Genomic DNA, 14,854 nt, shown 5'->3' on the forward strand with positions numbered 1-14,854 from the left:
CGATCCATATATTACAAGACGGCCACCTTTTGTTTATCGGGAGACTCGCGGTTGACAAGCGAACAGGGGTGCCGTGCCTGAATTGGACAGTGAGTATCTGGCTTTGACATACGTAGTGTGACGTTTCGAAGAGTCTATGAGAGCACCGGGATGTTCCAAAGGAATATCTGTAAGTCGTTGGGGTATTGGCGGGGGTTGAAATTGCCGTCAACGAGTCTTATACGCGGATGTGAACGCAGATGCCGGCGCATTGAGCTCACTACCTCCTTGCTTGTCTTTGTACGGTCAACGGTGCCTGGACCTCAATTGACAGCAGCCTTCCAGGAACGACGGGCTTGAGAAGTTGGCAGCTGACTTTACGAGATTTCAGATGTTCTTATGACTTTGAAATGTCCAAAAAAAGATCCGCAAAGAGCTGTAGGGGACCCCAGCAGCGATAGACCATCCCCCACAAACATTGACTACCTGGTCCACCAAGACTTTGGGTCTTGGGTCTCTGAGAAGCACACGCTAGATGCTATGGATCCGAAGAAAAAGCGTCGCGAAATGCTTGAGGACACTGCAATTGGCCCGGTTGACGCGATCTGGAAGCTCTCGGGCAGGGTTTATTTTCGGCGTAACACTGATTAAAAGAGTAACGTTGGGTCAGATAATAAACTACTAGAATTGGATATTAATTTTGGACCCGCCGACAGCTCCAACTGCTGGATTAGCCGTACCAGTTAAGAGCCGCCCTAAATACCCTTGGCTCCGCCGGGAGAATGTCACAAGTCGATGTCGACGATTCTGCGTTCCGGCTGTGGATGGACATGGAGGGCCGGAGAGCCGCCGGCATCATTTTCATGATGCAGCACCTAACTAATAGCGAAAGAAAGCCCTGCAATAATGTGCCGGGAACCCTTGAGGATGACCATGCATGTAGGTATCTCGCTCCTCTGCTCTGGACTCCAAGTACATACAATCAAGCACAGTAACCGATAAGACATGGCCCGGATATCTATCCAGAAGAAGCTTGTAAAGCGACCGGCAAAAAGCTGGAGAATGAATTCAACCGCGAATTGAACTAAGCTGAAGAGAAGCCACTCTGCACTAGAAGCCCGTTGCAGTGGGATGGCGTCTTGGGATTGTCGGATCCTGTTTCTGTGATTGGTGCGGGAGTCAAGATGCAGTGGGTGATACAGCCTCCACCGAGGCAAACCCCACAATCCCCTCATAGAGCGACGTGCGAGAGCTGTTGGCGTGTCCGGATCTCGAGGCCCTGCGTTATTGTTTCAACGTGGGGAATCAGTTTTGCCTTGGTACCAGGCAACCAAACATATACCGGGCGATAGCAGTGCGCATGACCCCAAATTTTTCTCCGTGGGAGGAATGGGTATGATTTAAAAAGACCCTTTGCGCCTTGGTCTGGACGGGTTCGTTACCTCGACTTGTGTCTTCTTTAAGCCTTTCTTGAACTCAACCGTCTCACAGCACCGATATCAGACTCCAGTCGCACGAAGTAAAACACACACATCGCCCACCATGAGCCCTTCAGCAGTCGAAGGAAATGGGGTCGCAGACGTCAAGACGACTCTCAAGCCTAACATTGGCGTTTACACCAACCCCAACCATGATCTCTGGGTAACGGCTGCTGAACCCTCTGCTGAAGCCGTCAAGTCCGGCTCCGACTTGAAGCACGGCGAGGTCAGTGTTGCTATCCGCAGCACTGGTATCTGCGGGTAAGTTGATGTTCTGACCCCGCCTAACCTAGAGCGATCGCTGACCAGGGTATAGCTCCGATGTTCACTTCTGGCATGCTGGTTGCATCGGTCCTATGATTGTAGAGGGCGACCACATCCTGGGCCATGAGTCGGCCGGCGAGGTGATCGCTGTGCACCCGTCTGTCAGCCATCTCAAGGTTGGCGACAGGGTCGCTGTCGAGCCAAATATCCCCTGCGGTACCTGCGAGCCCTGCCTTACTGGCCGATACAATGGTTGTGAGAGCGTCCTATTCCTGTCAACACCACCTGTTCCTGGCATGTTGCGCCGATATATCAACCACCCGGCTGTCTGGTGTCATAAGATTGGAAATATGTCTTTTGAGAACGGCGCTCTCCTCGAGCCCCTCAGTGTTGCCCTTGCTGGCATGCAGAGAGCCCAGGTCGCCCTGGGAGACCCTGTCCTGATTTGCGGTGCTGGACCTATCGGGTTGATCACCCTTCAGTGCTGTGCTGCCGCAGGTGCTTCTCCTATCGTCATCACGGACATTTCAGAGAGCCGGCTGGCATTTGCTAAAGAGCTCTGCCCTCGCGTGATTACACACAAGGTCGAGCGACAGTCAGCTGAGGATTCTGCCAAAGCAATTGTCAAGACCTTTGGAGGTATCGAGCCCAGTGTTGCTCTGGAGTGCACCGGTGTCGAAAGTAGCATTGCCGCTGCCGTCTGGTCAGTTAAGTTTGGCGGCAAGGTGTTTATCATTGGCGTCGGAAAGAACGAGATCAACATCCCCTTCATGCGCGCAAGTGTACGGGAAGTCGACATTCAGCTACAGTACCGTTATTGTAACACCTGGCCCAGAGCTATCCGCTTGGTTGAGAACAACGTAGTTGACCTCTCAAAGCTCGTCACTCACAAGTTCAAGCTTGAGGATGCCATCAAGGCGTTTGAGACGTCGGCAGATGCCAAGAGCGGGGCCATCAAGGTCATGATCCAGAGCTTGGATTGAAAAAGGGAGTAATAATCAATATAAACTTGGTGCTCGGCGTATGTTTTTGATTTCTAGGCGCTGGTCCGTTAGAAGACCGTACAGATAGCCTCTATTTGGGATATAGACACGAGAATATGAAATTTGGTGAAGAACTTTGGGCGACGAACTGATGATGTGAATTGCGAGTATGAATGCTTGTGGAGTCGAATACAACAGATACTGGATGTGAATATGTCGAATGGGCCATCCGTATGCTTGAATTCAAGATAAGGAAATCAACGACTTTGACTGTTGTCCTCAAAGCAGTTCATTTGGGAAGATACAAAAAACAATTCACTGGTGTTCTTGGCCATCCAGCGGCAGCGCGGCTAGCAAGTCCGAAAACGGTCTAGCGGCTCAAGCCGTCGGCTACAACCACCATCCAGCGAGTTCTTCCGAGCTTTTTTTCTCCCTCAGACGACCTCACTCAAGATCAAGACCCAGCTTCGACTCCATCAATTGACCACCCGCCGCCGGTCTTTTTACTCCACGGAGCTCCGATTTCGAATCTACGAGGCACCTCGCACTCTTTTACTGCCTCAGTCGTCACCATGTCTTCTCTCGCTCGTCCCATGCTCCGTTCGCCCGCTCTCCGCGTCGCCGCCCGACGTTTCGAGAGCACCGCCACCCAGAAGGCCACCGAGAACGCAAAGCAGGCTGCTTCCAAAGCCACCGAGAATGCTAAGCTGGCTGCCTCAAGGGCCCAGGAAGGCCTGTCGCGTGTCACAACTGCTGCTGGTCCTGCTATTGCTGGTTACGCCAAGGGCGTTGCCAGCACTCTGGGCAAGGTTGGCGGACGAACGGGCAAGGTCATCGGCTTCATTGAGCGTTCGTGGATCATTACAAAATAGCAACCGGCGGCCTTTGAATGCTGACATTGTAATACAGGACAAGTCCCCTTCGTCGTTTACTACTCCAAAGTCGCCCTCGAGCTCGGCAAGTTCGTCTTCCATAACCAGAAGATGAGCCCTCCGTGAGTTCACACAAGCCTTACTTATGGCGGGGCATCGACTAATTTACATCCCACAGCAACCTGGCCACCTTCCAAAACACATACCAGAGCATCATCAAGTCCATCCAGAACCGTACCATCATCCAGTCCTCTCAGAACGCCATCCAGCAGGTACGGAATATCGGCCCTGCTCAGCTCGCCACTGGCGGTGTTATCGCAGCTGAGGTCCTCGGCTTTTTCACCGTCGGTGAGATTATTGGACGATTTAAGCTTGTTGGCTACCGTGGCGAGGCCTCTTCCCACCACTAAATGTGTCTCTTGTAGTAGGTGCAGAAGTTGTAAAGATTGATGAGTGCCAGGCGATGTGATAACAAATAAGGATGGGTGGGCTTTAGACTTGGTTCTCCCCTGCCGAGGACGCCTGAAAAGGGCTGGTTGGAGACCGTTTGTTTGGGGGGGAGTTGAAAACTGGGAGACCTGGGAATACCGGTCTCACTGGGTCTGTGATGTTTGTCCTCTGAGCACTTTTCTTTTGTAGAACTGTACATCAACCAGCCTTTGGCGGGCTGTCCCCTTCGTGGACAGCTTTCAACAACGATATATAATAACTGTATGAGCCTTCCTGTGATAGATCTCATGTTCCTTGATTGCAGTTTTCCTAGTTACTGACATAACATATCATGAGCCTAGTCACCTAACACCATTTAACAAATACCATATGTGACCTGCTTCAGTGTGGCCTAATTGAGATGACTTAAGTTACCTAAGGTACGATCGGGATCTTCTAGGACGAGCTATTGCTATTGCTTTGCCCAGAGACTTCAATTTTCATCTTCAAGACAGTAAGTTGATTTATGGAATTTTCACTAGATAAGCCTGTTGCTTAGTTTCATAACTAAGAGTAATGACTCATTTGGTGAGTCCTAGGATTCGAGTGTAAGTCGAGAAATGGGTCGGCATGACCGCAGTTGAGTTCGTTCAAGGTCTTCTTGATCGATACTGATAATTCCGTTGGAGACTAAAGATGTCTTTCAGTACGTACCCTGTTTCCTGTGCAAAAGGACGCCGGAATCGCACGAGCAAACTCATTTCGCAGCCTTCCTCAATTCCACGGCATACAGGCTCACAACTTTCAAGTCCATTAGACGTACTTGATATACATGAATGTATGGATGTAGGGCAAACATCTATAGAATGGCAAATGTGTAGCACGATACACTTTGACGTATTCGCATTTCTTTATGAGATTTTGGGTTAATAAAAGTGAGCTATGTGAAGCTCCCAGATCGTTTTGCCAGATGATACCCGCAAATGTAAATTTCCTCGGCCTCCGGAGCGAGCTGATATCCCACGATGCCCTAACTGAGTAAACTAGCTCACTGGGGCAAGTCTTGCGAAGGACGTGCTCAATCCTCATCTGCTGTATCAACCTCTTGGTCATAGCTTGATGAACCATAGGCTTGTCCACCACCTTCTGCTTCTGGAAATAGGGACAGATTTGTAGTGTATAAACTCTTTCTTCCAATGTTACCTCGTCCACACAGAAGAAGTCAACCAGGCGTCTAATAAACGACAGAATGGTGGACCACAAGAACAGACGTGGGAGTACAGCCGCGCGCGAAAATAACATATGGAATACATACACGGAACGCAGGGAGATGCGGTTGAATGTTCCGTATGGTCCGGACCCTGGCCGATGTTGAAGGCCCGTCCCGACACGCGCGGACCTAGGATGTTACGGAGTCCGATATTGGCCCTTGGCAAAAACGGCGTTGTTCCTCCCAGCGCTTCTGTCGCAACAGGTAGCAGAGCCCTTGCCAGCGAACGCGAACGCAAATAATATGGCCCTTGGCAGATGATTGTGGCCAGGTGACCAGTATCTAGCGGTCAGATAATTTGAGAAGATCGACAGCCTTGTTCAGGATGGTGGACTGGTTGATGTGATCAAGGCCCCGCCCGCTGTTGGTGATACAATTGAGAATCCTTGCCTGTTGGTGACCGTCGGTACAATGCTGCCATTGAGGCAAGGCGTCTCTTCAAATTCAAGGGACCCCTGGATATGGGAAGCGAGAAGTACTGCAGCATTCGAAAATCGTGGTACCATTTATGGATCGTCAGGATGCAGTTGCGCGCAAAAGCGCTGGCGCCAGCGCTTGAAACCCTGCCAATTCACCAGGCCGATTTGGATTTGAAACCATGTCATTCCCCAAATCGACCGACTGATAGCTTCACCACGCTCCTCAGAATAGTGTGCTTCGAATAATGCGTATCAATATTGCCAAGGCTGTTCGTGTTCCTTGCGTTGTGCGATGAATACCCCCCGTTTGATTGAGAATTTGGCATTACTGTTGAGGTCCGGGCTTCCTAGCCGTCCAGACATGACTGCGAAAGCGTTAGCAGACCATCAAGTGCGACGGCAAGATGTGTTTGTAGACTCACATGTTGCAATAAGTGTGGTAGCGCAAAACACATGTTTCGCGCTTCGCTCTCTCACATAGCTCACGAACTTCCTCGGCCTCAAATCCGAGTTTCTCGATCAGGGGTTTTAAACTCATGGCCTCCAGACTATGAGACAGCCCGATATTGAACCATCGGGCGATTTCACGTTCGTTTCGATCAGCAGACCAGGGGCAAACATAAGCCTTGATCACCTCCTGCCTGATATCTGTGAAACCTGTAGCTTCAAGCATTTGCCGATGTTCTTGCGGCGTGACTCTGACCCTGCGGTTGAATCGATCCATGCCATCGAGAAAAAGCTCTGCCCACTTCACGAATGCGGAATTTGCTGGGCGTTCATCATCGTCACATCGTGGTATCCAGTCAACCTCAATGTGCTCCAGGAAGCCGATGCCTGGAGCCAAGTGCCTAGTGAAGTATCAGCGCAATGTTCAAAGATATCGTTCCGAACATACTCAAAGGCATTGTGGTAGACTTGAGGCCACAAGTCCGTTTGAATACTGCCAAGTAACATTCGCATATGAATCAAATCGCAGTCCGCCAGCAGAGGCCCCCAAGACGGCTCTTCAATGTCATATTGTTTTGGCATAAAGCCAGGAGGAATCCTAGTTACATTAGCTGATGGCCTACAAAGAGCGAGTGTGGCCTACAATGCTGGTTGAATCTGATTCAGGTCCACTGCCATGATCTGGGCATCTGAGAGACATCTTCTCTAGGTCAGTAACGTGGTGATATACGAGATCAATGGCATAGGCATTCATACTCTTCAGCCACATTGATTGCCCAAATACCTGTGCCCGTACCAATATCCATGATTCGGGGCGAGGTGCGTCTGATGGGGGCTAGAAATGGCTTATTGTCTCGTGCCAGAAGGAAAACTTTATGAAATATATCCAAACGATTCAACTCTTCCTGTTGCCTGTCAGGTGGCGTAAGATATTGTCATTTGCAGACGACTTACCGAGTCAATTGGAAATAAGTATTTGCCAGGTTTCCAAGAACCATAAAATCGGCCATGTTGCCAGAATCCATCTTGAAGGTATCGCCCTTCCGACTCGTTCACGCTGCATTGCACATGTAAGATTGGCTGCTCCACAAAGAAGTCTTCAGCATACCTGTTTTGAGGAGGCATTACAACCATTGATGAACACCGTCGAAGCTGCAATGTCCCAATGAAGCGCAGGGCCTTACACGAGGGCCACGAGGCGAGGCTGCAGCAAGACGTGATTTGTCGGTGGGAGATGACACAGATAATTCGTGTTGCGTTTTTGAATCCAGAATGAGCCAAGTTTCTAGTTCTAGTGGAGAATATCGCTGCGAGAGTTAGCAGACGCACGAAAGTGAAGAAGACAAGATCCACCAGGTGAAGTATAAAGAAAAAATTAAAGCGAATATTGACGCAGGAATGAACGTGAGAAGCAATGCGGGTCCGACATGATGAGAACCTAATATTTTCAAGGGGATTGCGGTATTTGAGTTATCAGGACAAGCCCAACATGCTCGGGCACCTTGGGACTCAATGGGTTGTTTCAACCAAACTTGAGGATCGCCTAGGCATACACACTAACACCTTCCAAGGATTCGCAACGGCGATAAGGTTAGAAAGACACAACATTGTAGTTGTGTTTATAGCAGCATCAAAGCAGAGAAAGCTTCATCTAATGGCGTTTAAGCCGATATTTGAGTTGACTGAGAGTCCTAGGGGAGCAGAAGGCTTGGAAAGAGAAGAGGATAGAATGTCTGAGAAGCCTCAGGATGAACTCGCACAGGTGGTTTATAGTATGGACTTACCGAGCTATGAACGAGTTCAGAGGCCGAAGCACGCGTAATAGAGAGACCAGAAGCCGTCTAGGAAACTGCCAAGAACGTTATGGAGTGTCGAATAAGAGGCTGAGAAGATAAATTTACGCGAATCGCAAATTCAGCCAAGGTGAAACGTCGGTGTCAGGACTTGAAGGTGTTGTGCTGGGCGTAGGTTGTGTATATATAAGATGCAACTGGAGAGAAGACCTCCGTGATGCATTCCAATTTCTGTTTATGTATCGAGAATACGGCCAAGTTGGCTCAAGAAAGAAGGAGATGGGAGGCAGTTGGAAGATGAAGGGGTCAACTGTGTTGAGTCTGAAGATTGTAGGAGGGGTTTTTGTTCTCTCGTGATCCTCTTTTTGAGACTTGTGGACCGAAAAGTTCGAGCCCAGATGGTCACCGAGTAGTTAATTGAGATAACGGAGGCTTGAGGCTGAAGGGAAACAAATGTAAAGGGCATTAAAAAGTCATGGGCAAGAAAGAAGCCGGGAAAGATGAGGTGGAAGGTTGTTGATACTTATTGTCGACAGCAAGAGTGTGGAGCTGGAGCGTGGGACATGGATACAGCTAAGGTACCTAGCTAACTTACAGCACAATTGTCCTTGGGTTAGTACCTAGCTTAAGGCAAGACAGGCTAACAGGGCAAGGCGAGGCAAGGCAGCCCTAGGCACAGCGTTAGAGGTGCAGGTACGGGTACAAAGGCAGAGGCAGAGGGAGGCAGACAGAGACAGAGACGGGCATGGATGGATCCAATGGGCCCTACCCAGCAGCTTAGGTGGACGTGGGACCTTGGGCCTTGGACCTTGAACCTGTGGGTGTGTGCCCCTCGAGGGTTCGCCCCTCTTCATTTTTGCATTACACCCCCTGTTGAGATGACGGCTGTTGGTCGAGTCCTGCTCGTTATTTGTATTGTGATTATTATTATCATGCGCCTCGAAAAGCGGTCGAAGCCTTGTGTTACCATCCCTGAAGACTTTCTGATGGCTAGGTATGAGAACACCTCAGACAGCCCACTTCAGATACTAGGTAGGTACCTACTTATCAAAGCTACCTATGCCACTGAAGCCGGCGGCACTATTATTACAACTTTTAACCACCCCGGGACTAAGATGGGTCGGGTTGAAAATAGATCAGAATCGCAAACTTGCCATTCATATTCCGATCCCCAATCTCACTAACAAGTATCAGAAAGTGGTCAACAAGAGGACATTCAAAAGCTTGCGCCAAGCGTGCCGCCAAATGGTAGGGACAAAGTAGGCACCGTTCCGTACCTTATCAATCACAATGGAACCCACACACAGCTCATTCAGAGGGGCAACCAACCTCGATGTCGCTGGGCTACGCTACCTACGCTTAGTACCTAGCGGGGCTAGTCCGTCCATAGAGCGCCCACTTGCTGTCTCTGACAGACAGCCTGTGGTCCTAGACCTTCTACAGCACCTGCAGCGAACTCCTTCATCGCGTATCTAGCCCATTAAAGTCGCAATAGCAGAACTATGTATCGCGTCTCCTTGGCTGGCCTCCCCAAACGGCCTGTGACGTTGGTTTCCATGGTTGAAATGGTCTCCCAAGGAGGTCTTGTTATTCTGCAACACACAATATCACATCCATACTTGGGGTCCTTTCTCTTTCCAGTCTTGCGTTATGTGATTTAGGTTGCACCGATGGCCGTTTGGTCATCCTTGGAATAGCTGGGAGAGGAGTGCTGGATCTCAACGTGCGAAACATCTAGCCATGATGGCTTTCCCTACTGATTGATGCCGTTGAATGTAATGATATGGCTGCCATCAGCGGTTGACGGCGCCGAAGCCGCAACCGCCCATTGGCCTCGGGCGATGGATGATGGACGATGGATGATGGGTGCCGGTAAGGTCCTTTTCTTCTCTTGTTTGTGTTGGTTCTGTCCCTCCCTCTAACCGCGCCCCCGATCAGCCACTGATCGCTGTCACTGTGGAGGTTGAGGGGTTCGTCCCGCTGTTGGTTGTGTTTCGGGGAGGATACCAATGCCCCTAGCCGACGACGGTCTTGTCTCTAATCACTTTAGCATCGAGCCAACAGGGAACATGGGACTAGATGAGGGGACTTGGTGAAGACAGAAATGTCAGACCTGACTCAGTTGTGGTAATCGATATGATGATTCCAGATTTTGATGCTGGCTCGAGACATTTTCCATCAGGCGCCAAATTTATTTTGGTGAGATACTCGTAATTTTCTCTGCAACGATCTCAATCAGGCCATTTCATTTTTTGCAAGAAACATCCCTGGCTTCATTCATGTTCGACTTGAATCGAGACAGCGGGTTCATCGTCTACCAACATTGGATGTAAGATTATTGGCCCAGGACTTTTCCCCCGGGCATTGTCCAGACTAACATCTTATTGGGCCATGCCTCTGATTCAGCAAAGGAATTCATTTGAGATTAACTGTAACTCGAAACGCCGTGTCGACTTGGACACTACAGAGAGGATGTGCTAAAAACGAGATACTACCTAGGTCTCCCGAGAGCAGTGGGACGAACCAGTCTCAGTTGAATTGTATACAGGCTGTTTGTGAGTCGAACCACGCCCGAGAGGGAGGAAAGAAGCTCTCCGTCGTCAAAGGTGGTGCGCCAGTCATCAGGTGATGATGTTAACTGCTTATATCAACGGAGCCTATCATTCAGAGGTACTGTATGTATCACAGAAAATGAAAAACGTGTCACAGTTCTCTTCTCTTTGACGACAACCTTGTCAGAGCCAAACACGCCAACCCGAGGTCGTGGGCGAGTTCCCTAGTGCCCGCCTGCTTCTCCTTACGCCATCACGGACTGTCGAGGCTCAAGCCCTCAATCAAGCACCGTACCATTAAAATGCACCAAAACTGTCAGGGGTGTGGCTTACGCTACGGAGATGCTACGGAAACTAGTGCACAGAACCCCTGCAGTCAAAGGCTCGCTTTGGGACCATTGGCGCTGAACTCAGGTGCTATTTGGCTCCAGGCCCCCCCCCCCCCCCCCCCCCCCCCGCAGTTTTCGTTTCGTCCCGTTTCGGTCTCCTTTCTCCATCATCTTGTTGCTCGCTTCTCACCGATGAATTGCTTGCTTCGATGAAGCTCCTGATCAGGCATAAAAATGCGTGCCATTTACTCCGGCGGATACCGATGATCCAATTAGCTTTCCTCCCCACCAATCTGATACTCAACATCTGATCCAGTGTCTCTCGCAAATGGATGGGTCGTCGCCATATGTACATACGAATTCATGTCTAAGCTTGTATGCTCAATTCGATTGCTGTCTCCCCATAGACGTATTTCCAGGATGTCTCAGACCAGTCTCGTTATCCCCAACATATTAGCTGCACTGGGCTGGAGGGCATATATACCAAGGTGGATCTAATACTCGTCCATCGTGCCGAGCAAGCAGCACGAAGGACGGGCCCTTCTCCATACCACCCGGGAGATCGGGAAAGCCTTAGCTGACCCAGCATTTTTATGACCATATCAGTTCCTCGAGCCTCGACCACGGATGTAGAATTTTTATCGTTATACCTTCTTGGTAACATATTGTTGTGAAGCAGGCATGAAGGTCTCCAGTTCAGCGAGTCATGTCACCATAGTTTCGACTACTTAATCTAGGCATTGGCAGGTTTGCATAACCAACATATGATCAATCTTCCGAAAGAGTGTTATTATACGAAAAAAAAGTTGCTCTTATCATGTTCATACCATGTGATTAGTCGAAGCGCGACATATGCCATGCTGGACCTTGCCAAGAAAGCAACTTCTTTGTCACCATATTTCATCGGTTCTAGTACTAGCTTGACTCCGTTAACTCAAACGGACAAACTTCACTTACAGCTAGGCTCTGTCTTCTTGTCTTTTTATAAGATGCTTAGAAAACAACTTCCCCAGGAAGCACATATCTATCAATGTCTAATGGGAGAACCGACAGTGCATTCTTTCTGTGGGCAGCCACATCCGGGATGCAACTATTCTGGACATCTTATCAAGGACGGTCCCTCGACCGTCAATGCAAGTAGCTTCGGCCAATTGATGAATGCGTTCCCCGAAATCGACTACTAATTTCTGATCAGGTTTGCTCCCGACTGGCAGACTAACTCCCAATGTTTCTTCGTGTAGCACCAATCAGAGATAACTACGGTTTTCTCGTGATGCATGTACTCCATCATGCAAGGTCCAAGGGAGCAAGATGAGGGTTGTTGAGTTACATATCCCTGAACCTTGCCCGCCTCCGCACTAGCCCAAATTACCAAAGGATTGGGTCCGAGATACCTTCGATCCAGATCCCACAAAATCCGTTACAAAAGCCAGATCTACGAAGTAGTAGTGGGTTTTTAAGTCTATTGCACCGTATTTGTTCATAATCATTTCATTGCTAGACGGCATGCTACAACGGGCTTCAGAGCATGGGATAGCAACATGAGATGGAGTTTGTACTCGATTCTGAACTCTCCAAGATAGTCAAAAATCATCGTCGTCGTCTTGTAACCACCCTGTTGATTATGAGTAATCCACTTTCAGCTTATCAGCTCACCGATAGACTGCATTTTAGCCCAGGCAATTCCAGAATATGAACCACTCGTTGTCCTATAGTTGGCTGCATATCAGTATGGCTCCTGATCAGGCATCATCAGGATGACTACTGCAAAGCTTGCACTAATCACTTCAATGGAGGCAGCGCACCATGATCTGTGGTGCCAGCCCCCAGATATTCCTATCACACGTGCTATATCTACTGGCGCGATTCGCGCGGTAATATTACTACCTACTCAGCTTTAGACTCAAACCAAAACAGCAAATAAATCAACTGGGAGTTACGACCGGTCGACTTTGGGTACTTTACCTGGTCGAAGTCGTCAACGCAAACGGGCTACGTATTTCAAACCTCCCGCTCCTCACCGCTTCAGTAGCCGGAAAGGCCCAGGGAAGTGGACGAACGAGTGGAGATCTCTTCTGAAGGTATCTGTGTGTGTTTGGTCAGCCCGTTAGTAGGTACCAGACCCTGGCACCGAGAGAGTTTGATACGAGACGAAACTTAACCGACACACCTCCATCGAACGAACCCACTGTAGACTAGGCTGTACCATCCTGTCGGATCCCTCTATATGTACAGTACCTATACATTAGCCCACGTATGACCAGTGCAATGGGATGGTAAATGCCAGTTGCCGGCCGAAGGACAGTTACTGGCAACGATGTATATTTCACATTGTTCTTTTCTTTCGGGATCGTCGATACAACTATACTAACTTACCTCCTACAGGTACACAACATCTGTATCTCAGCATAAACAGAAAACCAAGTTAGATTTTACGTCTCCTGAGTGTGTCAAAGAATCAGCTAAGTACCAATCTCGCAAGATAGAATGGCTGGAGCTGCAGCTCTCTAGCAGGGTTCATCAGCAGTTTCGTTTACCTTGCACATGGTTGACCACCCACGATAACGCCGCTAATTTCGGTCATGATTGAACTGTTAGGTCGCAGTGTCAGCATTTTTGGTAAGTCATTACCGGCCACCAATTGATGGAAGCGAAAAGCTTGATGATGCCGAAATTCGATTGCCATGTTCATTCATGCGAGACAAGTGTAATACAAGAAGCGAGTTTGTGACTCGGGCTGGGCTGAGACTCGCAACTCCGCTATGACGGTACCACACATGTACCTAATTTACACCCCGGTAATTGAGGCCCCCAGCAATCCCTGTCGCCTATGCCGTTTTGGTGTGAAGACCCGACCAGTTCCAAACTGTCGGGTCAGATTGTGGGGTCCGTGAAATTGGTTGGAGTTGTGCGACTTGTATCCGTGCCTACTCTGTTCGTTCTGACTGAAGTCATCTTTGCTACTCTACGTAAGTAGTCAAGTCCAACATATACTATGACGTCCTAATCCGATCACCCGTATATATATAAGCATTCCTGAGGAGGAAAATACGGACCCCCTAGTCCGTATGTAAATGGCAATCGATCTACACATGAGTTTCAATGTTACCAATAGGCACATTAGCATGCCTCTACACTCGAGGATCCAATCATGCCGCCAGAACAACCACCCAAGGACTACACAGAACAATGAGCCCCTTGCCTGTGAGCCTTTATCATAATGCTATTGAGCTAAGACTCGTCTGCACCGACCAGACGATCCTTCGTTCAACACCGACGCAAGAAGACGCCGAAACAGACGGAAGATGTCCCGACAAGGTTCAGCATACAACCCTATTGGACGGCCCGAACCAACAGCATAGCGCCCCCTCAACACCACCCATCGAAAGCCACAACACGCCGGCTCGTAGCTGCAGATTGTCTGTGGTCCCAGCCCCGGGGCCGACCCTAGACTGAGTCCGCGCTCTCCTCACCTTACTTCCATTGCTTAGCTTACCTCTTACCCTCACTGCCCACCCGCCCTTCTTAGTACAATCCCACTGCTACGGACCAACAGCATAAGTCTAGCTCTACATAGGTTAGGCGTGACCCACTTCGCATGGTTGTTTTGTACAATACTCGTTCTATGTACGTCTAAGCAAAACACGGCGTGTTTTGGAAGTGGTGAGGTTGACTACCAACATACATGAATCCTTCCACCTCAACCTCTTCCTTCGTACGGTTCAAAATACCCGTTTTTTTGAGCCGATTACGGCAGACGCTTGTGCTGTCGTTCTCTTGCCAAGCTTATCATACTGACATCTTGTATGTCATTCAGCTTCAATTGCTCCGGGCCTGGTTGAGGACAAGCCATTAAACTGCTTTCATCAAGTGCACACACCACGAATTCAATAAGCTACCCATGTTATTATTGCTATACCACTTAGCTTATTGATTTAGAAGCAGGGATCAATGGCCCCAATAGGAAACAGAAGCTGCCGTAAGATAATCTGATACGGTCGCAATCTGTTGGCCGCGCTGTGGCATCTGCAACCTCGAG

At 49.3% G+C, this 14,854-nt stretch overlaps 3 protein-coding genes across 3 annotated transcripts; 2 read left to right on the forward strand and 1 right to left on the reverse strand.

Annotated features, from left to right (window-relative positions):
• Positions 1–1,521: 1,521 nt before the first annotated feature.
• LAD1 (L-arabinitol 4-dehydrogenase) lies at positions 1,522–2,704 on the forward strand (the record flags this gene model as incomplete). Its single annotated transcript, XM_044819169.1, has 2 exons — positions 1,522–1,718; positions 1,774–2,704. 2 exons carry the CDS (start codon positions 1,522–1,524, stop codon positions 2,702–2,704), a joined length of 1,128 nt encoding a protein of 375 aa, XP_044686871.1.
• A 572-nt stretch (positions 2,705–3,276) lies between these two features.
• J7337_001429 (uncharacterized protein) lies at positions 3,277–3,986 on the forward strand (the record flags this gene model as incomplete). The annotated part of the gene is made up of 3 exons (XM_044819170.1): positions 3,277–3,553; positions 3,614–3,698; positions 3,755–3,986. 3 exons carry the CDS (start codon positions 3,277–3,279, stop codon positions 3,984–3,986), a joined length of 594 nt encoding a protein of 197 aa, XP_044686872.1.
• A 2,033-nt stretch (positions 3,987–6,019) lies between these two features.
• LAE1 (Secondary metabolism regulator lae1) lies at positions 6,020–7,275 on the reverse strand (the record flags this gene model as incomplete). Its single annotated transcript, XM_044819171.1, has 7 exons — positions 6,020–6,059; positions 6,117–6,542; positions 6,590–6,739; positions 6,785–6,841; positions 6,898–7,046; positions 7,096–7,198; positions 7,250–7,275. The coding sequence occupies 7 exons, from the start codon at positions 7,273–7,275 to the stop codon at positions 6,020–6,022; spliced, it is 951 nt and encodes a 316-aa protein (XP_044686873.1).
• Between the last annotated feature and the right edge of the window lie 7,579 nt (positions 7,276–14,854).

The sequence above is a fragment of the Fusarium musae genome, chromosome 1, assembly GCF_019915245.1.
Source record: "Fusarium musae strain F31 chromosome 1, whole genome shotgun sequence".
NCBI lineage: Eukaryota > Fungi > Ascomycota > Sordariomycetes > Hypocreales > Nectriaceae > Fusarium > Fusarium musae.